This window comes from Aspergillus affinis, assembly GCF_023601865.1.
Source record: "Aspergillus affinis strain CMG 70 chromosome Unknown NODE_39_length_258944_cov_87_149177, whole genome shotgun sequence".
Taxonomy (NCBI): domain Eukaryota; kingdom Fungi; phylum Ascomycota; class Eurotiomycetes; order Eurotiales; family Aspergillaceae; genus Aspergillus; species Aspergillus affinis.
The window spans coordinates 163,896-188,632 of record NW_026515820.1 but is presented as its reverse complement, the minus strand read 5'-3'; the positions used below and the strand labels follow the sequence as shown (position 1 = coordinate 188,632).

At 49.7% G+C, this 24,737-nt stretch overlaps 9 protein-coding genes across 9 annotated transcripts; 5 read left to right on the top strand and 4 right to left on the bottom strand.

Moving 5' to 3' along the window:
- Positions 1 to 1,012: 1,012 nt before the first annotated feature.
- KD926_006950 (uncharacterized protein) lies at positions 1,013 to 2,041 on the top strand (the record flags this gene model as incomplete). Its single annotated transcript, XM_053099973.1, has 1 exon — positions 1,013 to 2,041. One exon carries the CDS (start codon positions 1,013 to 1,015, stop codon positions 2,039 to 2,041), a length of 1,029 nt encoding a protein of 342 aa, XP_052956355.1.
- Positions 2,042 to 2,971: 930 nt separating this feature from the next.
- On the bottom strand, positions 2,972 to 4,655 carry KD926_006949 (UPF0016 domain protein; the record flags this gene model as incomplete). Its single annotated transcript, XM_053099972.1, has 3 exons — positions 2,972 to 3,039; positions 3,095 to 3,998; positions 4,065 to 4,655. 3 exons carry the CDS (start codon positions 4,653 to 4,655, stop codon positions 2,972 to 2,974), a joined length of 1,563 nt encoding a protein of 520 aa, XP_052956354.1.
- A 992-nt stretch (positions 4,656 to 5,647) lies between these two features.
- On the top strand, positions 5,648 to 8,050 carry KD926_006948 (uncharacterized protein; the record flags this gene model as incomplete). Its single annotated transcript, XM_053099971.1, has 1 exon — positions 5,648 to 8,050. One exon carries the CDS (start codon positions 5,648 to 5,650, stop codon positions 8,048 to 8,050), a length of 2,403 nt encoding a protein of 800 aa, XP_052956353.1.
- A 209-nt stretch (positions 8,051 to 8,259) lies between these two features.
- On the bottom strand, positions 8,260 to 8,957 carry KD926_006947 (uncharacterized protein; the record flags this gene model as incomplete). The annotated part of the gene is made up of 4 exons (XM_053099970.1): positions 8,260 to 8,377; positions 8,465 to 8,615; positions 8,681 to 8,740; positions 8,840 to 8,957. 4 exons carry the CDS (start codon positions 8,955 to 8,957, stop codon positions 8,260 to 8,262), a joined length of 447 nt encoding a protein of 148 aa, XP_052956352.1.
- A 1,624-nt stretch (positions 8,958 to 10,581) lies between these two features.
- On the top strand, positions 10,582 to 12,368 carry KD926_006946 (cytochrome P450; the record flags this gene model as incomplete). The annotated part of the gene is made up of 5 exons (XM_053099969.1): positions 10,582 to 10,822; positions 10,906 to 11,261; positions 11,328 to 11,930; positions 11,989 to 12,126; positions 12,183 to 12,368. 5 exons carry the CDS (start codon positions 10,582 to 10,584, stop codon positions 12,366 to 12,368), a joined length of 1,524 nt encoding a protein of 507 aa, XP_052956351.1.
- Positions 12,369 to 12,607: 239 nt separating this feature from the next.
- On the bottom strand, positions 12,608 to 15,377 carry KD926_006945 (Zn(II)2Cys6 transcription factor; the record flags this gene model as incomplete). The annotated part of the gene is made up of 5 exons (XM_053099968.1): positions 12,608 to 13,440; positions 13,512 to 13,655; positions 13,719 to 13,986; positions 14,037 to 15,088; positions 15,134 to 15,377. 5 exons carry the CDS (start codon positions 15,375 to 15,377, stop codon positions 12,608 to 12,610), a joined length of 2,541 nt encoding a protein of 846 aa, XP_052956350.1.
- A 198-nt stretch (positions 15,378 to 15,575) lies between these two features.
- KD926_006944 (DUF3433 domain-containing protein) lies at positions 15,576 to 19,847 on the bottom strand (the record flags this gene model as incomplete). The annotated part of the gene is made up of 4 exons (XM_053099967.1): positions 15,576 to 17,111; positions 17,159 to 19,093; positions 19,156 to 19,373; positions 19,436 to 19,847. 4 exons carry the CDS (start codon positions 19,845 to 19,847, stop codon positions 15,576 to 15,578), a joined length of 4,101 nt encoding a protein of 1,366 aa, XP_052956349.1.
- A 1,111-nt stretch (positions 19,848 to 20,958) lies between these two features.
- On the top strand, positions 20,959 to 22,563 carry KD926_006943 (uncharacterized protein; the record flags this gene model as incomplete). The annotated part of the gene is made up of 1 exon (XM_053099966.1): positions 20,959 to 22,563. One exon carries the CDS (start codon positions 20,959 to 20,961, stop codon positions 22,561 to 22,563), a length of 1,605 nt encoding a protein of 534 aa, XP_052956348.1.
- Positions 22,564 to 22,762: 199 nt separating this feature from the next.
- On the top strand, positions 22,763 to 23,554 carry KD926_006942 (putative short-chain dehydrogenases/reductase; the record flags this gene model as incomplete). Its single annotated transcript, XM_053099965.1, has 1 exon — positions 22,763 to 23,554. One exon carries the CDS (start codon positions 22,763 to 22,765, stop codon positions 23,552 to 23,554), a length of 792 nt encoding a protein of 263 aa, XP_052956347.1.
- Between the last annotated feature and the right edge of the window lie 1,183 nt (positions 23,555 to 24,737).

Below are 24,737 nucleotides of genomic sequence, written 5' to 3'. Positions count from 1 at the left end.
CTTATTACACGGCAACAATGCGTTGTCTAGAAATGCCAAAATCAACGACTCGGCCACTGCATCACGTTAAGGATGGAACGAAGACTCTCTAAGATCAACCTAGAATTCAATCTGTCTGAAACCTGTCTAGTGCACAGCCACCAGTGTATGGATCCCAATGAAGGCTCTAACTCGCTCCTATGGTGACCATAGACTTGGCGAGTCTGAAAGTCCTGTTTAAATATGGAGTATGGAGTATGGACAAACACGAGCCAAATCTTGCCCCGAGTGGATCACTCTGGATTAGGTCGGTTTAGCTCGGCCAATTGTTTCGCGAACCACGATTTCCTCATTAATAAATTAATAATATATCAACCAAGATTAGGCTGTTACCGTGTTTCACTAGTAGCGTCCCCACTCCGCTGGGCGGAATTCCGTCCGTCCAAAGGATATAGGCCCTCTAATAGGTGGAGAGAGACTACCTACTCAGTATCTTGATGATCGTCGCTGTCCAGAACCCTCAACATACTGTCCGGATTTTAGTAGGAAAGCGACGAAGGAGTCTTTTTTCTTCTCTCTTTCTTCTCTTATTCTTCATATAGTTGATGATCACTATAGAATGCTTAGATAGGTTTGTCCTTTTAACTCGTGGCGACGTAGATTGGGCGAAATGGGGTCATTAAGTATCGTGTTCCGAATAAAACCCTGCGTATCCAGGTTGTCTTGCCTGATTAGCGCAATCAAATCTTCCCTTTGCCAGAAAATAGCCGGGAAAAGTGAGTGATCTACCGGAGGAACCTCCGGTGATGAAGGAACGCCACGCTGCTACTCTGGCTAGGCTGGCATCTCGTCTTCTGGTTCTCGAGGAGGGGTTGGTTGGCGGAATTATCAGTCTTTTGCAAGGTATTAGGTTTGTTTATCGAGTTGAACGAGTATAAATATAGGGTTGATTGCTATTCCAGAGACTTAGGATGTTCTTTCGTGTCCTTGTCAGACGTCTTAAACCCCAACTCATTTTGACAAATAACCCAACATGCGAGGTTTAATTGTCCTTATTGTTTCGCTCTGCCTCCGATCTGTCGGCGCGTTACCAGCCCCTGGCCCTCAGCCAAACGACAACCTCGTTCGAAAGGCCAGCCTCCCGACTAGTTTTCAATGGAGCTCCAGCGGGCCCTTGATTGCGCCTAAGAACGACAATTACAACATTGCGGGAATTAAGGATCCCTCAATCGTTTACCACGGCGGCAAATATCATGTCTTCGCCAGCACTGCCAAGGCATCCGGTTATAATCTTGTCTACCTCAGCTTCTCCGACTTCAGCCAAGCCGCCTCCGCGGAGTTCCAGTACCTCGATCAGACCCCTATCGGCACGGGGTATCGCGCCGCGCCACAAGTATTCTACTTTGCGCCCCAGGAATTGTGGTATTTGGTCTATCAGAACGGTAACGCCGCATACTCGACCAACCCCGACATCAATAATCCGGCGGGATGGAGCGCACCCAAGAACTTCTTCAGTAGTATCCCCAGCATCATCTCACAAAACATGGGCGACGGAAACTGGGTAGACATGTGGGTCGTTTGCGACACATCCACTTGCCACCTCTTCTCGTCCGACGACAACGGCCACCTCTACCGTTCCCAGACATCTGTCACCAACTTCCCCAACGGCATGGGGAGCACCGTTATTGCCTTGCAGGACTCGGACCGCTACGCCCTCTTCGAGGCAGCCAACGTTTACAGCACCGGAGATGGAAAGTACCTTCTCCTCAACGAGGCCATCGGCAGCGACGGGGCGCGCTATTTCCGCTCCTGGACTTCGTCTAGCCTCGACGGCAGTTGGACGGGCCTGGCAGATACCGAGGCCAACCCTTTCGCTCGGTCAAATAACGTGAATTTTGATGGCAACGCCTGGACGAAAAGTATTAGTCACGGGGAGATGGTCCGCTCGCAGGTGGATCAAACCATGACGATTAGCACATGTAACCTCCGTTATTTATACCAAGGAATGGACCGAATGCCAGCGGCGATTATGATGCGCTGCCCTGGAAATTGGGACTCCTGACACAGACTAATGCGGAGTGCTAACTGGATCTGCGGGAAATCGGTCTCGCCAGCATCTGATCAAGCGCGTCGATGGGATTCGAGGTTGAATTGCTATGCCACTAGGTAGTTTTCTTGAACCCTGTGTACTCCGATCTATACCTTCACTTCCTTGGGCTCGGCAGTATCCTAGACGCTTGATCTGGGAAACCCGAGCGATATCGTTTATGTAGTAGTTTTTATTTGAGTGTCTAGGCGGCCGCCAGTCCTGGCTTTTTAAGGAGATGCATTGACCCATGAAGAATTCAGTGGTAGTCTGTTAGAGCTTCTAAGAGAGGCCCATCACGGCCTTTGGCCAAGGCTTTAGGGCTAGTGCGGTTTCCCGTTTCGGGGCGGGCAACTCCGTCTTTCTTCCAGGATGATCTTGAGTTCGCTTGGTGATCAACTGTGGCTCTTACTCTCTTGTAGGAGACACATTTGCCGTCATAAAACCACGAATAGGTGCGGGGTACTAACTACAGCAGGGTTTGAACGCCTGTCTGTGGTTCCTGGACAATCGTGCTGTCTATTTTAATACTAGGCGCTAGTGTTGCAAGTTGATTGACTCCGATTATATCACTGAGGTCTGAGCAATGTCAACATATTTAATGGTTGACCATATAAATGTAATTGTTGCTGATAGTACTAGGACTGGGAAGGAAACGGATTGACTTCGTGGGAATCATATGCCACAGTGGGGCGTGTTCAGATTGGAATGAGTAGTCCAAGATAGCTAAGAAAAGATCACCAGCCGTAAATGATGTATATTCTTTGTCATTATCACATAGCCAGGAAAGAGCCTCCAATAATGTATACATCTGGCTCGATTGGCATCCCAATTCTATATTGTACAGAGAGATCACCCAAGATTATTAAAAGAGAGTATAGAACAGTGCGCGCGAAAATAGAGGCGCTAATACAGGGACTCGAGCAGATAGATGGCTCCAAATACAAGGAAGGCCGTAGCGCCGCCAAGTGTTACTGTTCGAGATGTTAGCAGCTGGGTTTGAAGGCAATGTGGGGAGAAGAAACGTACCAACGCGCATGCTGACCCGGCCAGCGATGGCACTGCCGCCAATGACCGCCGCAGCGGTGCAGATGCCATGTCCAGTGATCGCGCCGACGGTCACCCACCAGTAGTCTTGACCGGCAGCCATGGCGATGGTGGCGATCTGGCTGCGGTCGCCCCATTCTCCAAGGAAAGTCATAGCGAAAGTCTGAACCCAGGCAGGGCTGAGAAGAAGAGAGAAAAGATTGTTCATTCCGACCAGGACGTCGTTAAGCCGGCGACCGGGCGCGGGGGACGACTCGCGGGAGGAAGAAGACGAAAGGCTCTCGGGAGGAGAAGGGAGACGGTTGCCAGACGATCGAGACTTGCGACGTCCTCCGGCACGGCCAGCTTCAAGAGAGTGAGGGGTGACGGAGGAGCGACGGCGGTTCATCCGCATCTGCTCTTGCTCCTTTTCTTCCAGCTCCATTTCGACCTCCTTCATTTCCTCGCCAACACCCTCGTCAGGTGACATCTCGCGACCCTCCTTTAGCATTTTCAAACCGAAAACGAAGAAGAGAACAGCAGCGAGAATCTTGGTGAACGACTTGGGGATAAGTGTCGGCACGGCGTGTCCCAGGACAGCCGAGAGTACGGTCATGCCAATCAATGCGGCAAAGGCAGCGGAGAAGACGAGAAGGCGCGGATGGCGCATCGCCATAAGGGCAGCGACCAGGAATGTCTTATCGCCAATTTCTGAGACGATGATCATGGTGAAGGAGAAGAGAAGAGAGTGCAACGGGTCGCTCTCCGACTCTCCCGATCCGACCGCGCCAGGAGTGGCAGCGGCAGAGCTGCCGGGTGTCTCGAAACCAAGGGGATCTTCGCTCACGGGGGCAGGGGATTTGGGGTGCGGGATGTCGTGCGGCTTATCGGGCAAGTCTGCGGGTTTCTGGAGATGGGAGTTAGTGACTTGTCGACAAGAAAGCCAGGGAGGTTCCTAAGTAGCAAGACGTACCTCCAGCTTCCCCAGGGTGGAATCGCTAGGTCCCTTGGAATACTCATCCGTGCTGTCCTGGGAAGGGGTTTTTGGCTTCTCACTATGAGGCACAGGAGGAGCTTCTTTGGGGGCATCAGGAGTCTTCTCTGAGGTATAAGTATCCTTCAATTTCTCCGACACTCCGCCCTCGGTACCTCGAGTGCCTTCTTTCGGACCCGTCCGGTTCGGATCGTCCATCACTCCGTCATTCGAATAGGGGATCGGATTTCCATCTGGACCCAAATGCTGAGCAACTTGTGGATCGGAGGGGGCATCCGAAGGCACGACCGAGCCTGCCTTCTTGCGATCCCGTTCCGCGCTTGTCTCTACCCACGGGCCAGCGTGAGGTCGACCATCCCTGCCATCAACCGGGGCATCTTGCGTTCCTTTTGGCGCGACCTTGGGGTTCGCGCGGACCGGAGCGTAATCATCGAAGTCTGGGGGCACGGAATCACTGTCATACGCGGCGCGGTGTCCAGGGGCATTGCTATTCGGAGTGAGGTCTGCAAACGCTGCCGATAGCGCGGGGAGGAGGAAAAGAACAAATGGCGAGAGGCGTTGGACTTTCATCGTGAAAGGGCCGTGATGGTCGGGCGATCAGCAGATAACGAAAAGGACCGATTTGGAAAAGAGAGTCTATCACGGGCAATGGCCCATGAAGGAGACGAAATGAAAGTCGATTAAAGGAAGGACAATCGAGAAAAAAACGTTCTAAAGTTCGAGGATCGGCGAGAGAGGCTGGATTATGGAGCCACGCGAGCAATTTGGGGGAGGAACCACTCGGATCAGACAAATAAACAAAGATCAAAATGGCGATGATGAATTCAAGGGAGTCAGGGGAAAAGGAGGGGAAAGTCGATAAGACACAAGAAAAAACAAGGACGAAGGAATCAAGGCAGGAGAGGCCAGCGAAGGACTTGCGCTCGCTCTGGCTGCTTCTCTCGTGTTGGCGGCAAAGGGGCAACGCCGCCTCCACATCACGTGCCGGGGGTCCGCCGTGGCCGCTTGCAGAGATTCAACTCTTCTGCTCTTCTTCTTGCGTCCGTCTGGAGTGCAGTGATGACAGCTGGAGGCATGGAGTCCCATTGGGCTGTCCGTGGAAGCTCAATGCGGGACTTCTGTCGGCTGCCTGACATGTCACATCCATTCCAAGTGGAAGCTGGAGATGGACAATTTTGAGAGAGGAAGACCGCTGACTAATACACCTCCAAACAATGGCTATTTTTATCGGTGCCAAGAAGATAAGCATTGATGGTTCACTAACAGCCCTACGGAGGACAGCTTATAGTTCCAGAGAGAAGAGCATTGTGACAAAATGGTGGTGAAAGCAACACACCCTGATGTGGTCAGTCAGTCCATCATGTGATTGACATGCTGAGTGAATTTGTACTTTCTCTTACTTCCATCTACCCTCTCAATCCCATCTATTCTCGCACTTCCATCTACTCTCTCAACAACCGTGGTGAAATCCATCTCATTCCATCTCTTTTTCTGCATGATTCGAGCCATCTCAAACCTTGATTCCCATCTTCTCTTGGCCACATCTAGCCAACGGTAGGCCAATGGATTCTACTCACTCATCTTCGCTCTCCCCAGACAATCCGTCTAATCTCACGGAAAGTCAGCACAGCTCCGCCACAAGTGTGTCGACTCAACCGAAAATTGAGGTCTCAGTCTGGTTCAGCGTGTTCATTGGTAACCCTGATTCAACAGGTCCTCGGTTCGAACATGCGCGGTTCGATGGAAAAATCCCCAAGAAGTTGTTTGTCTTTCAGCGCAGCTTTGTTGGCACCGATCGGGAGGGGCAAGATTTTCGCGAACAACTATCCATTCTTCATGCGATCGTATCGCTGTCGCTGACCTTTGCCGATGAAATGTTCGACTGCGTCCAAGAGGGATGTATTGTCTGCAAGTCAGGCCCTGTCAGCGCCCTCATCCATCGCCCTTTGTGCGTCACTGAAACTGGCTACCACCAGTTATTCGATTTCCAGGAGACTTACAGGCTCATGTCGACAATTGCCTCTCACACAGAGTCTATAAAGCAGACAGGTCAGATAAGCTGGAGCATCGGCAGCTTCATGAGTGACAGGCCATATGTCTGCTCACTTGCGCTACCTGTGTGCACGACTGACGGCGAGTGCTTTCGAATTGCAACTGAGAGAGCCCAGGACTACATTGAGGGAATAATTGATGGAGATGTACTGCCACAGCCATTCAACTGTGCTAAAATTGACAAGATCACTGAAGCCGAAAAGCGGGGAGCACATGGTCCCAGCACTCATTCCAGCAACAATGCAATTGCCGAACACGACAACGATTTCCAATTGAATTCAGCTGATTTGTCAGTACCCGACAGTCCTCTCAAAGAAGGGCTTTACAATATCGGGACGACGATGTTTGTCGGAACACCAAGTCTCCAGGTAAAGCACGCGCTTCCTCAAGGAGAACTTAGCTGCTTGGTACTGTCTACAACTTTCCCTCGGTCGGTAATGCCGGAGAGATCGAAAAACCAAGCAGATGCCGCGATTGATTACTGCCGCGTTTCCGGATATTACGAGCAAGATATCCTTCATCATCTTGACCTTCGTTGCGCGGTATGTCCCAACCCAGTAGCTGCTAGCACTCTGGTACACTTCCCGATTGCATTCCCTCGGACCCATGGAGGCTGTCTTGAAGATGGCTCGGTGCGAAAACTAATCATGGAACTTTGTCGCTTTGTCAACGGCACATGGAATTACCCGGAAATGAACGCCGCCTTAGGCTTTGGTAATGATGCTCATATCTTCGAACTTGTGGTCCCCATTTGCGAAACAAAAAGTATCTGTGAGAAAGTTGCAAGGATCTCTGCCCGAGAGTTTCTTAGATTACTGACACCATCTGGAACATCTCTCCCGTTTCCCGGTCTAGAACCCGATACCAATCTCGCCGCCGTCCATGCTATGTTTCGAAGCTTCTCCGAAGAAGAGCCAGAGCCTGCGGAGTGCCTAGTAGAGAAGATTGCACCGGAGTGTCTCATATCTGAAGATGAACCCGAACGCAAAGACAGCCCGAAAGATAGCACTTTGAGTGTGAGTAGTTTACGGCTTTGGTTCGAAAATTGCCACATGGATCAGGAAGTCAGCCGTGAATCCTTGAGTGAGAAGGCGCAAAAGGAAGAGGATCAAGACCAGGTCGAAGTTGAGAAACCTGAGACCGATGACTCTGTTGTTTGGGTTTTTGATCTGGTGGATCCCTCGCACCCATTTGACGAGAACGAGGGGAACCCGGAAGCAAAGATCACGGATCCAGTGATCGAGGATTACCAAACCAAGGAGATGTTTCAAACCTTACTGACCTGGGACTTCTGGTTGCTATATGAGGCTATTACCAGTCAGGCTACCTTCGATGGCACCGACTTCTCGGAGAACAAGGAAGCAAAGGATGGATACAAACACGGAGATGGAGACGATAAAGACAATATTACGGGCACTTATGGCGGGTACAAAGGTTACGATGGTACTGACGACGCTGACGATGCGGCTGGTGATACGGCTGATGATGCGGTTAGTGATGCAGTTGGTGATGAGCCTCGTGATAACGCTGCCTTCAGTGCGGCTTTTACTGCTGGGTTTACTGCAGCATATCATGCTTTCTACAACAATGATGGTTTGGACAATGGCCGCGACAGTGACTCTGAGGAAGGTTCCGACGAGGGCTGTAACAACGATTATGACGTTGGTCACGAAGAAGGGGAAGATACTGGATACGACGACGGGTACGAAGATGGATTTAAGGAAGGACGCAAGGAAAAAGACAACATAGAGGATGATGAAAGGGAGGACGAAGGGGCCGACGAAAAGGTCGCCAATGGGGACAGTGCGTATGAGAAAGGATACGATGAGGGTTATGGAAAAGGTTATGATAAGGGATGGGATCAAGGCCATGCGGATGGTGTCTCTGGAGACGGAAGCAAAAGCAAGACGTGATATCGCCGTTGATATCCATCTCTGAGGAGATTTTCATTTCCACGGCTTACGCAATGGCTTTTACGAGTAACGAGTTTTACGAATTGCCCATTGATGTTTCCTCCATCTAGCTGTAGTACGCAAAGAAAAACATCTCCACTTTCAATTGAATTCAATTTTCAAAATTTCTCAATATGATACACCGTAGTACTCATACTCCATAACACAATCTAAGAGCAGCTCGAGCTGCCAGCCACGAATGTTCCGTCGGAGTTCTCACATCCGCAGGTTCCATCATCAGGGCTCTTGATGCAGGTGGTTCCGACGCCCGAGGACGAGCCGTTGTCGCTGCAAAGAAAGAAAAGAAAAATCATTAGTCCATTCGCCCAAAATAACCCATCTCAACTCGACATGTTAACGGGAGGGAAAACTCACTTCCAGAAGAAAGTCCAGCAATCATCGTCCGACTTGGTCAACTCATCATTTGTGGGCGCAGTGCAAGTGTACGCCTTGCAGGTGCCGTAGGGGGCGCCGTGCGAGCTATCATACTGGTGGTCGGTCTCGAAGACGGCGAAAGTCTGGGTTTCTGTTTGATAATGGCTCTTAGTTTCAAGTCCGTGGCTTGGGCGTGTTATTGGACTGGGAAATTACCAGAAGTGCGAGTGTTGTAGGCGCACTCGGCGGCCTGGATAGCGTTGGAGGTCTTAGCGGCTGTGAGTGTGGGAGTTAGTTAGCATTGCATTTTCTTTTCTTCGACACTGAACATTATTGCAGAAGCAGTAGCTGCAACAGAGAAGGAGGAACACGTACGAGAGCAGCTCACAGAGCCGGGGCATTTTCCCTTGGTGTTGGAAGTGGCCGGCTGGAGGGTGGCAGCAGCCAGAGTGGTGCCGAGGAGGACAGAGACGAGAGTCTTAGTAGAGACCATTTTGAATTCGGATCGTGAAGATAATTGAGGGGATTTGATTGTGAAGTGTCAATTGTAGTGTTTAGAGCTGGAGGTTTATTCGGGAGATCACCGTCCTTATATACCCAGTACCTACTCCTAGCTACCCCATAGCTTATACAGTGCTGCGTACACTGCTGCCCACATCCCGCCTGTGTCCTCAGGGGGGGGGGGGGGGGGGAGACGTAGACGTGAAGTTTCGAATGCTTAATCCCAGGATGAAACGGACTAGCGTCGAAACAGGAGACGTGGAGAGTGGAGATTGTAAACTGAAGCCTGAAAGTAAGACAAATTAAAGCGCTCAGAAAACCCGCGCAGAAGAACGATATCGATCAACTTTAATTTAAAATCCACGAAATTCGGTAATTACTTTGCGCCCCTTTAGCAGTCCACTCGACATACGGAATACCTTAGAGACTAAAATGAGCTTGTCAGGACCAAAGACGGTTAAATTTAGTTAGGCCCAAGGCCAAACTAACGAAGGACCTTGTTTTAGAGGGGACTCCACTTGCTGCCGCAGTGGCTGTGAGAGTTGTGTTTTATGATCGACAATTCGTTTCAGATAGACAATTGAAAGTGGTGCCGGGTAGATTAACGTTGGGATCATACGGTAAGGAGAAAAGATCCTCGACGACTTCTGGAAAGTCTAGACTTTGGACTTTGGATTTTGGTAAGAGTTTAGAAGTTACTTGGAGTATTTGATCTGTCACTGCCGGAGCCAAGTTTGTTTTATGCGGAGATTGTGGGGGATTTATCGCCAGGAGAAACATTGCAATCCGGGTCAATTGTTTCTTAAAACTGCTCATTCATTCAGTTTAATCTCTATTTTATATTTTGAGATTTTTATCTTTCTTTAATTTTTTCTAAGGCGAACAATAGGTCTTGTGGTTGGGCTGGTTGTTACTTCAGAAGTTAGGAGCCAGTTTAAGAGCAAAAGCCGAATGCAAAACTCAGAAAATAGCAGAGACCTCTCAAGATTTAATGGTCCATGGAACTCGAACCAAGTCTAAATCAACGTAGTAATACCCCCTACGGCATCGTTGTGTTTACCGGTTCCCCCATATATCAGCTCGACATCCACCCTAGACACTCCACGTCAGTGTGCACTCTATGCATAAACATTCCAGTCATTCGATACAGAACCAAAGAGAACATTATGCAAGAGCAAACACGCGACCAAATCTATGATCTGCAAGAATATCTTCTTCCTGCAGAAACTTGATCCACGATCTCGGCTTCGGAACCAAGTCATTTCTCCGAGCCTCCCAACAGGAAAAACCTTACCAGTAGAAACCACTGCGTGCTGACTCGTTACTAACCATGTGGATAACCTGCATGCCCTTTAGAACCAACATCCAAGGCCAAAAGAGTCGATCATGCCTTGTTCAGGGAGCCATGATGCAGAGTGGCGCGGAGATTCCGACAGTCGGGTCGGCTCCACCACATTTTTGCATGGCAATCGTTGCAGATCGGTGATTTCCTGGGGTAGAGGGCAGTGTCGGGGTTGAGGAGTGATGAGGTATATAAGAGCTCTGGTGTGCTCTTTTTCGAGGATCAGTTTTATTTTGGAGGAGTGTGAGATCTTATCTTTATTCAGGTCGAAATCATGCTGAAATTGGATATGCTGGGTGAGGGCCGTGTGTTTGACGCCGCGAGACTGTATCTTGGTCACTCGGTTTGCGTTCTTATTGCTGGGTATCTACTTTGGACTCTCTATCAGGGTCTGCTTGGTCCAACGAGCGGAATCCCTGGGCCGTGGCTGGCTCGGTTTAGTCGGTTCTGGCTGTTCAAGGAGACACGCATGGGACGGTTCGAACAAGCGAATATCGAGTTACATAAGAAATATGGTACGTTTAAACATTCTTGCTGATCATAACTGCTACGAGTTAGCATATCATCCAAAATAATGAGATATTGACGTCTAATCTAGGTCCTGTCGTCCGCATCGCCCCGGCTACATTCAGCATCAACGACCCGGCAGCCCTAAAGACCATCTACTCGTCTGGCTCCAAGTTCCCCAAATCAGATTTCTACCGTCCATTCGGGGATCCCGCGAAAGACAAGAGGCATCTATTCTCAGAGCAGAATAACCAGCTACACGCACTGAACCGACGCAAAATTTCATCGCTGTATTCCATGTCGACGCTGGTCACGTACGAACATTTCGTCGACCGATGCAACCAGATGCTATGCGACCGCCTAGACAGCTTCGCAAAAGACAAAGAAGCGTTCGATGTGCCGACCTGGATGCAATATTATGCATTTGACGTCATTGGTGATATCACAGTACGTCGTCCTTGTGTTAACCGGGCACTAGGTAGATAAAAAATCTGACACAAAGGTCATCAACAGACAAGTCAACCATTTGGTCTTCTCGAGACCGGCAACGACGCATGGGGTGTGCTCAAAAGCATCGACCAGAGTCTGAAATACGGATCCACAGTTGGAATCTTTCCCGAATTGCACGCCTGGATCGCATTAGCCGGTCGAACCCTTCGACAACAAATCCCACTTGAATCCGTGAACTTGTATATTCAACATCAGATCGACACGCGGTCCGGGGAAAGTGACGAGAAGACGTCCTCCCGGAATGACTTCCTATCAAGGCTCCTCACTCTCAGAAGCGCCGACAAGGTCAATGACTTCCAACTTTTCACTACCGTCGGCGCGAATATCGCCGCTGGATCTGATACAACCGCTATATCTCTTAGCAGTGTGGTCTACTCTTTACTCAAGAACCCAGAGGCCGCGAGAAAACTGAGGGAGGAAATCGACTCACTTGCTCTAGACGGAAAACTCTCGGAACAGGTTACCTTCGAACAGGCTCGACAGATGCCGTATCTGCAGGCGTGTATTAAGGAGGCGCTGCGAGTTCACCCGGCCACAGGGAGACCGTTGGTGCGCGATGTACCGTCCGAGGGGGTTACTTTAGCCGGGAAATATTTCCCAGGAGGGGTGAGTTATACCATCTATATTATACAATATTGTCACGGTCGCTGACGAAGGTCTATAGAGCTCGGTAGGAGTCAATACCTGGGTGATCCATAATAACGAAGACGTGTTCGGTCCCGACGCCTCAGAGTTCCGACCCGAGCGATGGTTGGAAAACGATAAGGCGACGTTGTCTTTTATGGAGCAGAATTTTATCCCCGTACGCTCTCTCCCATTTCCTATTCACGGTATGATGAATGAACTGACAAAAAATAGTTCGGGGCTGGTGCTCGTACCTGCATTGGTAAGAATATCAGTTTGCTGGAGATGTCGAAGGTCATTCCGCAGCTGTACCGGAAGTATGAGTTTGAGTTGGCTCCTGGAGAGGAGATGACTACCTGGGAGGCGTGGTTCGTGAAGCCCAAGTTCCGGTGCTTTGTCAGAGAACGGAAGGATATTTGAAGGAAGATTGGTTCGGAACTGGCTGGTAGATTATGAAATGTTGGATTTTTAAAGCGAATGTCGCATTCTCATACGGACTGGATAGCAATTCACCCAAAACATGTGCATACACAGACTTATTGTTTCCCAAAAAAGAAGCCAAGGTATGAATCATATCGTCATGAACTAGCTTTCCCAATGATGAAATTCTAAACATAATCGCTTATTCCATACCAAGATATAACCAAAGAAAAGAACCACTAAGCCGGCATGGTCAACATCTCCCCCCTCAGCGACTGCATCAAAGAGCGCGCAATCATCTGACTGATCCTCGCCCAAGCCACACTTCCCCTCAGAATCCTCGCCGCCTCCTTGAATGCCCGAGACGAGCTACCCGGTTTCTCCAACACCCCGATACCTGTGACGTGGATACCAGATCCTGCATCTCCAGTCTGGATCCAAGCCTTCTGTTCTTCGGAAGTCAATCGGTCAATGCGAAAAGGGGGTCCCGATACTTCTGACCTTGCTTCCCCGCGCTCCTCAAGTACATGGCGTGTGTATTTACGAATATACTGCGTCGCGATCAGCAGACAGAATGGGTCATAGAACGTCACTATGTTCTGTTCGCGAAGGAGCCGAAATAACTGCGCTGCGTGTACTAGGGACTCCCGTGCTTGTTTCGCGTCCCTCATGAGCTCGGCAACTTGGGAATCTGCGATCTCGGCCTCGGCTTTTGTGGTCATCCAGCCGTAGGACGCGTGCATGGTGTTAGGAGGAATGTGGCGGAGGATGGAAAGGAAGTGGTAGAGTTTCTGTTGTTGAGGAGATAGGGTGAATTTATCTGAGCCGGGGCGTTGAGATGGATCGAGGTCTTTGAATTGGGAGGCCAAGATGTTGGGAATATTGTTGAGTTGGGATGGAGGATCGGCAGATGAGAGGAAGGTAGAGTACGGGAGACATTGAGCTTGTTTGCGGAGTGTTTTCTCTTCAGAGAATAGTGATATCATGATGATGAGACTGGTGGTTTTTCCAAGTGATTGGATCGTGTTGTTGGTGTTGAAGGAGCTGAAGAGATGAACAAGGCTGGGAGGGTCTGGATAGTGTTGGGTTACCACTTTAGATATTATAGATGATCGATGCAGAAAAAAATGGATAATTTCATACCTTCCTGAGATTGAAACTGACGTTCGCATTCACCCGAGTCGGGGCAATTCCATAAATCGTCATCGCAAGGCAGCCCGACTCTCAGTTCCCAGATCGCCAACGAAGGAGGCAAATCAAACAAGATCAACTGGAAGCATTCAAGCACTACAAATTTGAACAATCAACGGTGATTCTTTGCGCACAATTAGCTTCAGGAACAACACATACCCCAGGTGTAATAAATAGTGCGTTTCCAAGACTCTGACAATATCCACTGCGACCAGCTTTCGCCATTTTCTTTCAGGTTTATGGACGACAACCGAGTGAACGGTGATGCGTGTCCCACAAGAAATGGTCGACATGACGTGATGAGAATGTTTCGTTGATATTGCATCGTGCAGACGGTGTTCTTTGAACCGTCGAATAGCGACAGATTATGCAGCAGGACGGCTTGAGCTACATAGACTTCGTCGTTGCGAAGAAGTCGCTGCATGGGCTTATTTTGTTAATACCCTGGTTCTGTGTTTGTGATATGACATGACTTACTAGATTTAGAATGATACTTTGAAGAAGACGCCAGAAGAAGGTGTGCATTTGAGATCGAGTAGGAATGCGAGAGTACTGGCACCCAACGGATGCGATTGCCGCAACGAGAATCCATTTCTCAGACGTAGGTTTGAAGGAAGCGCGATGAATAATGGGCATGACAGGATGGAAATGTTCAAAATATAGTTGAATGAATGTGTTGACGACCTGGATACTTGGAGGCGTCAACTGTGGTGTGTTGGATTTCTGACAGTGTTCACGATAGAAGTTCAAGATGGCGTTGTACGCATCTTCGGAGACGCGTTCGACGTGGCAGAAGTCCTCGGTCGCTAGAATTTCTTGTTCATCAGATGTGGACTCAGGAATGTTGCTAGTGGAACTCTTTTGCTGATTATGCTCTGCTGGTAGAATGGCTGTTTCTTTGGTTGTTGCCATGGATTGAGAATTGGTAGGCAACGAATTCGGATCGGCGAACATTGGAGTACCAGAGAAGTGCTCTCCGTTTGAATACCGAGTTCCATCATCAAATGACGCTATATTTGGGGTACCATATGATAGTGAGTGTAGATGCTCATTTGGAAACCCTGCACTATGTGGATTTGAGTCCAGAAAGAATGGCGCCGGGAAACCGGCAAGACTAAGATCGACATTATCGAGCGCCATGAACGGGAACGGATTAAAGATATAATCCATCAGTTCCGTTGTCTGAGAGACATCAGGAGGAACAAGGGAGCCAGTATGTGCTACAGTTCCTTGTTGGTATGCTTCGGCTTGAGCGAGATCAATCTCAGCCGGAGGTGGAGACTGATGGGATAGGGATTGAGTCTCTTCACCTCGGACCGATCGACCCGAGGATGGCATAGAGTATTCGCAGATCGAACGTTTTTTCCGACATCGATCGCATGGTTGCTGGCCGTTGCATCGTTGCTTTGACTTCGTGCACTTCACACAAGCCCGAGAGACCCGTTTCGCTTCTTGGGATGCAGTAGCTGCGTACGACCTGACCGCGCTGGGTCCATGAGTGATGACATGTCGTTTCAAGGAATCTCTGGCTTATAATGAGTACTCTCGTGCCATGAAAGATGTCATGTACTTACTTTCTGGAAAACGACCTTGAACACCACTGGCACGGAAAAGGACGCAACTCGAGATGACGACGAGTGTGGCGCTCGAGATGCTCGCGGCGCCTAAAGTGGGAGTTACAGTGGTTGCAGACCAGCTCGGAAGAACTTCCTTCTTCACCCATGCTAAGATGGGTCGCTTTGGTGGTGGTAGTGGCTGGTTACAATTGGGAGGCTGTTGGCCAAAAGGAGCCGTCGTTGAGTGTTTCATTAGTTTCATTAGCGATTTGTGCACTGATTATGTCCTGCATTATCTGATACATAAGATGACGTCACATGACTTTCTCTCTGGACATTGCTCAATAAAAACATGACGCGTCGTGTAGATATAGAAGTGATCTAACAGTTATTGATTGAACAATTTGGTTCTATTCCTGCGTTCAGTTCATTAAATTATATATAGTCGAGCAAAAACATCTCAAGCAGATTCCCGATTATCAACATCGATCCCATACCGCCGTTTACCATCATCATCATCTATCCAGCCCAGCCTCAATTGCAATCCATCGAAGATATTCCGCTCTTGGGTTTGTTTAGTATTCAACCACTCCGTTCCTTCCGGTACAACCTTACGCGAAGCCAGCGTACTTCCAGCCACCAAGGCCACGGCACCTGATATCTGGCCGGGATTCTGCATGATAAAGACGGGAGTCCAGGCCAGCGCACAAGCAATCGCACTACAGACAAAGGCAAAAGCCAGTAGAACCTCCAGCACGAGACTAGCCCGGCGGTCAATCTTTAATCGCGCGGAGGGATACACGACCGAAGCCTCGAAGCTGGAATCGTCGTTTTGACCCTGAATCGAGCGTGACGCGGCGCTGCCGAGATCGTCGTCTTTGAAGGTTGTGTTCTGGCGCATGTTGTAGGATATGGCGAGCGCCATGTACTTGCTGTAGAGATCTCTGGTAGCGTTGAGGAGCCGAGAGATATTGTCTTTTCCCACGAGGTCCGATTCAGGGATGCCGTCGATGCCGTTGACAACGACTTGGTAGAATGTGTCCATGTATCCGGATGCATTCGCATTGAAGTAGAGCATGCTCTGTTCCATGTTATATTGTGGGCGGTATTGTCGCATGTCGAACCCGTGGCCGTTGCCGAGGACATGGGCAGTCGACTCATCGGGGACGGGCGGGTTCGACGGGTCGAGCTCGAGGCTAGGGAGAATAAACCGGGCTTCGGTGATAACTTCCTCTATATACTGATCGCAAACTCCACTCGTAACGTATGTCATGTTGGTCGAGAGTGGGATGAATGCACCGAAACTGAACCCGATGCTAGGACACCCCTCTGGGTTCTGTCCCTTTTCCCAATTGTCCTCCGTATAGAAGGGATACTCGCTATACGAGTACCAGTCGGCAAAAAGATCGTCATTTCCCCAATTTTTGAACTTTTCATATCGCGAGCTGACATTCTCGTTATCAAGTATATCCCCGAGATGTAGATCGAAAAGAAAACCACCGTAAACGGGTCTCTGAAGGATGGGTCCGTCCTTAATTTGTCTCTCGGGAAAGTAAATTGTGCTGTTGAAATTGAACAAATTCTCATCTCCGTACGCTCGACCGCGCTTGCATTTCGGGTACATGGTTTCGAGATCGATGGTGGTCTGAAGACTGGCGTACGGTACCTGTTTCTCGGGCTCTAGCGCTGATGAGGTTTTACCCTTATATAAGGTAGCGGTGTTGAGAGGCTTGCAATCAAGCTGCGGGCGGAGAGCGGGTACGCGAAGAGTCATATGTCCGTTGACCTGGCCGGAGCTGTATCCTCTCTGTTCAAAGGACACTGGAGACGAAATGACCGGAAAAACCAAATTGTCATACGTAAACCGAGGAAAGGTAAGATTTGACTGCTCGATGAGATTAAGAACGGTGCCTGCATGACTATCATTGTAAGCGTTGGGCCAAGTCAAGTCGAACACATCACTTCGTTGGACTGACATAGTCCGACTTAAAGTGTTCTAATTCCATAATTAGTTCACGATATCAATATATCAAAACGAGTGACAGATGGACTTGCCTGGTAATCAACGATGTACAGTCCTGATGCGGCAATCGTGAACACACTTGCAGCGAGAGTAGCGAAAAGACTGAAGAACACAGCAAGTTGACGATCGGATAATGATTTCCAAAGTGCAAGTACAGGTATATCGCGAAGATAATTCGCAAAAATAGCGCGCTTACTTGCGGGACTACCTTGACTGAGTAGGCGGTAGGGGGCAAGCAATGCAAGCCCAAAATCGAAGGTACCATACATAAGACCAAGGGAAATCATCACTCCGGAGGTAATGAATTTGCTCCAGAAGAGGACACTCGAGTCCCTCGGAACGTCCATGAATCCGTCATTTTTAGCAGATACCTGCTGCAGAGTCTCGATGACGATTATCACGGCAAGCGGGGATATCAACACAAGCAAACGAAAAGGAAAGCTATACGCCAGGGGCGTCCAGATCTTCTGCGGCGTGTTATCCAACACCTCGGGTGCTTTTTCATCCGGAGTTTGCTGCTTCTCGGACCCATCCTGGGGATCCACATCAATAGTAAACGTTGGTTTCGAAGGTTTCGCATAACGATCAGTGGGCGACGGTTCCAAATGAGTCCGAAATCGATGTCCTTTGAGAGTTTCGCTAAGTCGCGCGAAAGGCCAATTGGCAGTTCCAGCAAGCACTCTCGTCAATTTGCTGTTGGGAAGAAAGGTCGCGATGGCACCAATACTATCTGGACTCCGAGGAACAACATCGAATGGACGAGTCATAATCACGCCCACTGAAATGCAGATCATGAGAGCAACGCAGGTAACCATCACACCAATTGGGATTTTTTGCACAAACAAGCGGTTTTCATTGCGGAAAGCCTCCCCAGAGATCTCTTGATCCGGCGATTTGAGATAAGTATGAAGAATATAGTATATCGACTGGACTGCCAGACCGATGTAGACGTTGGCCGCGCTGGTTGTGAGGCGCTTGATGTCTAGAAACGACTCGTAATCAGGGCTGTCGCTCTCCGCTAGCATGAGACGAAAAAAGGGCCTATAAGCATCCTCCGTCGCCTTATCCATTCCAAGAAGGTTGGGAGCGCCTGCCATAAATCTCCACATCATCTGGAAGTAATTATTAGCTAGTTCATCCATGGACCGCCCTTGCAGCAATGTCTGAGTAGACATGGTAGAGATAGGAGTGACGTCAAGCCCCGGTCCTCTCTGAGTATCTGCATCAGAGGGGTCTAATTCGACTCTCGCTCGCTTGCCGCTCAGATTTTGCTTGCACAGAATGGCCGTGGCACTCTTAACCTCAACAGAGGCCGAATTTGCGACTTTCACGTCGTCGGCTGAACGTAGAAGTGCTTCTGCGTTAGGCTTTAGGTCCTGGGTATTTCGAACGTTTAGGATGGTAAACAGCAGACGCAGTGACGGATGAACATCGGGGTTCGTTTCGTTGCCAGTGCAGTTAGCGTACAGGTTTGCCATCCGAGGATAAATCAATTTTTCTGGCAGTATCTCGCGCAAGTGATCATTCAGGGAGAATACGGCAGTATCCGGGTTCAATTTACCGACAGAGCAACGGCCATCCTCAGCTTCGAAGCGAAATCTAACTCTATCTTTATCATCATGGGCATCGGGATCCGGGCTTAGCATGGTCCAATTCAGACTTCCGGGCTGGCAGTCCAGGCTTGGCCAGTAGCCCGTGACGTTGGCCGCAATACGAGTGGTGCCGTCGGGTAGAGGATATTTTGGGTAGATATTTGGCACGACGAATTTAGAGGACGTTCCTTTGGGATAGGCCAAGCCATGCGCCAGTACTCCATAATAAGCATAGGTTGGGCTGAAAAAATTGATGCCTTCAAAATGTGGAACGCTCGAGTTCATGCCAACCTCGTAAACCGGGATTGAGCCACTGCGCACTTTTGCAGGCTGGAGAACCAAAAGCGCGGAGGCAAATGCCATCTATCAGGATAACCTGGTTCTCAGCAAGAGTTTCTTGATAGGCTGCGTTTTTGGGTTCTTACCATCAATTTCAAAAGCAAAACACCAACGATAGAAGCCGACACAGTCCAGTGTTTGTTCTTCAAGGCGGTCCAGCACCCGAAAATATGAATTTGACCAACGTAGTCCAGAAATAGGGACTTGTCCGCAGACACCCATCCCTGTCGTAATTCTCGCCAGGGACCCAGGCATTTGCACCAGTAGTCAACTTGACGCCAAAGACCAGCAATAAGAACCAGGACTTTTCGTTGATACAATTAGTCCAGGCTTTTATTACCAAAGTCTGACGAATATGAAACTCACCTACAGTTGGACCGTACGCCCAGGAATAGCGATCGTTGAGAAGTAGTACGAACCCATTATCAGTTTCGGCAAAATGGTAGACAAGGCCAAGAGCAATGCCAATGAGAACTAGAGCCACGATAAATCCGCCGAGACAAGTCTTGCTAAGCCATATAGGGTTGAACGTGGGCAGACGAGGTGAGAATTCATGGTTATCCTGTTTTGCAGCCTTCTCATCATCAGGATTCGTTGGAGGATTGACAGAAGCCTGCGAGATATAACCCCCCTTTGGTTCTGGCTGGGGCTTTAGTGACGGCGAATCCTGCCACATGAGCGGGTCCTCGCTGGTGTATGAGTTCACCCGTTGGCCGTCATAGGAAGGCTGGAGAAAGTCCAGCTCTACCGATCTCGGCATCATCCACTGACAGTCCATCTATGAATGGAGATATTAAGCGGAAAGTGATCCGGCGGATTCTGAAAATAACGGGCGCGACCGCACATTTATTGAAACTAATAGCGAATGTTCCGTCCGCAACATGGGATGCCAAGTCGTGGGGGCCGAAGAATGGAGGCAATAGAGGCTCTTTCAACAGGCTGTTTTAGACCTCGACTAAAGGTTTCCATAGCTTCACAGCCTCACCGATGTGGCAAGCAGGGCACCCGAACGGAGAGGCTAAAATCCAAGCGCCATTCCTTTTGTTCCTGATCGCTTTTTTGACTGGAGGATTAACGTCGACTGCCGCAAATCTAAAATGGCTACGGGCGCGCCATTTCCACTTTGATCGCCATGACGCTTCTTCCATCGACGGTGGACGGGCTCTGCTCGAGATTGGTGCACAGAAAAGCAGATCTTTGGCAACGCGGTGTACATCCAGGCAGTGCGAGGCTGGCTATCATTATTGTGTTTTCATCGTGACAATCGAGAAACGCTTTGGATTGCGAGAATCAATCTCATCAAGACTACCCCAGGAGAAGTTAGGAACGCTCTCATCGAGATTAGAGGCTTGTTCTTGCGTCTTTCCCTACACTAAGCAAAATTAGCCAAGTCAGGGGGAAACCAACGCATCGCGATAATGCTAGCTAGCTGCCAGGATCAGGGGATATGGAGAGAAAGGTAATCAGCTCACGCAAGCATCACTGAGAACCTATCATTGAAATTGCAGACCAGGATCCTGATTTCTGGTACTATCATTCTACAATCTCTGGCTCCCACGTTAGATGAAAATTGCTAGTGATGCGCGGCCAGAATTCTAGGGGGTCGGTCGGCCAGGGAGTGGGCGAGTTGCGGGAGGAAGGTGGATTGTGTGTGCCGCTGCCGAGTTTTGTTTGTTTGCACTCCTCGTGATGCGCGTCGGACCAGTATTCATCTGATATAGATACAATTAGTAGGGCTTTTCATTTGTTGTTTGGATTTACTCCGGCTTGACCATTAGGTGCACACTCAGTTAACCTTATGATTGCTTAGTCAGATATCCGAATTTTACATCGCTCATGGCCATGCATAGACAAGGACAAGCGTTTCAAACGAAAACAAAATCAACGTCATGCCTCCAGATAGAGCGAAAAACGCTTGCACCCCTTGCCGAGAGAGAAAGAGAAAGTGCGATGGCCAGGAACCCTGTCATAGTTGCGCAAAGGCCAACTACGAATGCAAATATGATCATCGCCCTCGAACGAGACGGCCTGCACGGAAGAGTCCTACCGAAGGATCGACCCAGCCCTCACAGGTGAAACCTACAGTGGCATCTGATGAAACTATCTCAACGCGTTTGTCGGCCGACGTGAATTCTGCCGCCGTGCTGGCGAAAAAGCTGGGGCTTTCATCGACAGAGCCCGCGATCCCCGGGGGTCTACGCCTGTTTGCATGGAACCTGGGCATTGGAGAGGGATCTACCGAGCACCTTGCTCCGTTACCACTTCGCGAGATTTTGACAGTGGGCGATATGCAAAAACTGGCGTCGGTCTACTTCGCAGAAGTTCACACCGCGTATAACTTCGCGGATCGTGACCTGGTTGACATTGCCATTGAAACCATTCCCGAACAACAACTATTCGACCCGGTGCAATGTGTGTTGCTTGGAATTGCCGCGCTGGCATGTCTGTTCAGCCCACAACCGAAGAATATTGAGGCGCGGATTGTGCATAGCGCTCGTGCTGCCTTGGAACAGTCAACTACTTTGGAACTCCCATCAGTGGACCACGTAACTGGGTGGCTTCTGCGTGTCTTTTATCTACGACTCACTAGCTCGCCACATGCAGCATGGATGGCTAGCTGCGCAATGATGCATATGGTGGAGACGACAAACCTGCACCTCGAGCCATCCGACACAATGACGACCGCTACAAACATAGGTTACACCCCGAATTCCAGACGACGGTTATACTGTGTCTCCCAGCTTTTTCACATGTGGATCTGTTACGACTACGGTCGCTCGCGAGTCAACTTGCGCGGAGCCTCTTGCTCACTCCCAACAGAAGGATGGACCGCGGACCAAATCACAATATGGCAGCTATCCGATGCCCTGGATGTGGACAAATATTTAGATACGGCAGAGCTAGAAGACCTCCTTCGGAGAACAATCGCTTTGAAACTATCTCATCCCTTGCTACAGCTGAAGCGCTGTAGTATTGGCATGTGCATATATCGCAGACTTCGAGCTTCCGGACGGACGGTAACGAGCGATGTGATCGGCCGGGTTCTTCAGCTGGCAGGAGAAGGTGTTGACACGGCAGTGGATCTGGCCTACAAGCGTTCTCCCTGGTGGCATATAGCGCATGTCCCCTTCCAAGTCATCTGCGTTCTGTTATTTATCGATTCTCGGCCTTCCCTCGAGGGTGTGAGGAAATCGTTTCGGGCGTTGCAGGTGATTTCAGACTGTTATGTAACAAATGTTCTGAAAGAGGCCGTGGCTAGCGCAAGCTATATTATCGGCATACAGTTGCAGCGAAAGAAGGAAGAATACGATTTGCTGAACAGTATGGCGAGCGATATTCTCCCGAATGAGATGAATGATGCTGGATCACTCGAGCAGAGCTCGTTGAACCCTGATCTTGGGCTGCAGCCAACTGATACTGGGCACTACAATTATGGAGAATTTTTGGACCTCGACCAGCTGTTCACGGCCAACCTCTTCGCGCCATATGGGTGAGAGAAGCCAAGAGAGGGAGGTGGAATTGCACCTGCGGAGGCTGCGGAATTGCGGAAGTCCGCAAACTCCCGCTGTTCCGCTCCGCCCCGCTGATGCTGACGCAATTGTGCGACACACCTCGAGGAATATAAATTCTCACGGACGCCAAAAAGAACAGAGAAGAATAACACACAAAACCTTCAACTGACAATTCATCACCATGCCGACCGACAATCTCAACTTTTCTTGCGCCCTGGTAACCGGTGGAGGTGGCGGAATCGGGAAAGCGATCGCCTCGTACCTCGTCTCCAAAGGCAAAAAGGTGATCATCGCTGGCCGAACCGAGTCAAACCTGAAAGCAACATCCAAAGAAATCGGCGCGACTGCCTACTATGTCCTCGATACAGGGGTCGTGGGCCAAATTCCGGCCTTCATCTCTCGCATTACGAACGAGCATCCTGAACTAGATTGTGTGATCAATAACGCCGGGGTCCAGAGACCTTTGGATCTAGTGAAAGAACCTCTAGAGGATGTTTTCCAGAAAGCCGATCAGGAAATCGATATCAACATGCGCGGACCGATGCACCTCACTCTGGGTCTGCTCGAGCATTTCAAAACAAAGCCAAACGGAGCCGTGATCGTCAACGTGTCCTCGGTCCTGGCATTCGTCCCTTTCGCTCCCATCAACCCTTCCTACAGCGGGACGAAAGCGTGGTTGCATTTCTGGAGCATGAATCTCCGCACGCAGTTGCAACAGAGCGGGCTCGAGAAAATTCGAATCATTGAGATTGCGCCCCCGACGGTGGGGACGGATTTGCATCGCGACAGGGAAGACCCCGATGACAACAAAAAGCACAACAATCCTAATGCAATGTCGATCGAGGAGTTCATGGACGATGTAAGCGCGAAGTGGGAGCAAGGGGAAGAAATGATCGCATCGGGAATGAGTGGGGACTTGGTGGACCGCTGGTATCGGGAATTTGGCGGGTTTTACGAAGAAAAGACTCGCTAGGCTGGCTGACCAGGACGATAGTTTCTGCAATAATTGCACGCGAAGATCAGGAGGTAGTTGTTCTGATGTTTTGTACGTACTGCGTGTTGTAGGCAATTATATTTCCGAGGGATAAAAGCAGGGGCCTTCTGAGATACTGGCGTACCCCGTATTCATACCAGTTCACTGTGAGACATCCTATGCAATCTGCCAGTATTCAGAATTATTGAATTTGTCATGACCGATCAGATCCGCAACGGATTCCATTCCACGGATTATTAATCCGCCTCGATACGAGCTCTACTAGGAAAGTGAGATGGAGATCGTAATAGCTGAGTGAGCAGACTGCCAGACATTGCAAGCCCTACTCAGTGCCAGTTACCACCCTCCACAAATCGTGTTCCGCCAATGAATATCCGAAGATTCTCCAAAAGTGGGCAATTTCCAAGTGGTATGCCGCGTCCCCCCAATTCAAACCAAAAGATGACAGCCATGGAATATGGCTCCGTCTGACAAAAACTAAAATGAGTAGCGATATGCAAGATGGCGTTGGCTTGAGTGTTCAAATCCACCAAAACTATTGCCGAAAACGAACATTTCTCCACCATTCGACGCAAATGAAGGCAACCGAGACATTGGTCTCATCAACTCGTTTGTCTGCCCCCTCGCAGCCAGATACCGCACGCAGGTTAGGTGCGTCAATAGCGGCATCGGCCTGACATGTCATGCGCCCGGCTACCAATTCCTGCGCTATCAAAGTTCTACACTATCCTTTTAGGTCGAGCTAAGACGGTATAGCGTCTTCTTATGAACAGAGTTCTGCACCGCGCAGGCCGTTTGCAACTGGCAGAGACACAAGCATGTGTCAAATCCAGAGCCACCGGCTCGTGAAGGAAGCCCACGGACCGTCCCAAGGAGCTTGATAGGTGGAATCTGCACCGAATGCACCAGAGAGTGGAGCATCCAAGAGGCCTGGACTTCCTGATGGGGTGATTCTTCACGGATTGGCGCAGGCCTGATTTGCTAATTGCCAACGAACGGCACAGGCAATCGGTGTCCGCAACAGCAAAACCTGTCAAGGAAGGAAGGCGGGAGTTCTTCATCTCCACTGCGACAGTTCGCACGGCCCGTGCCCCACTATAGGGGAGTTCACTTTGATTTGATGCTGAGATGTGCCGGCCCTCCACTTGAAGAGATGGCTTTT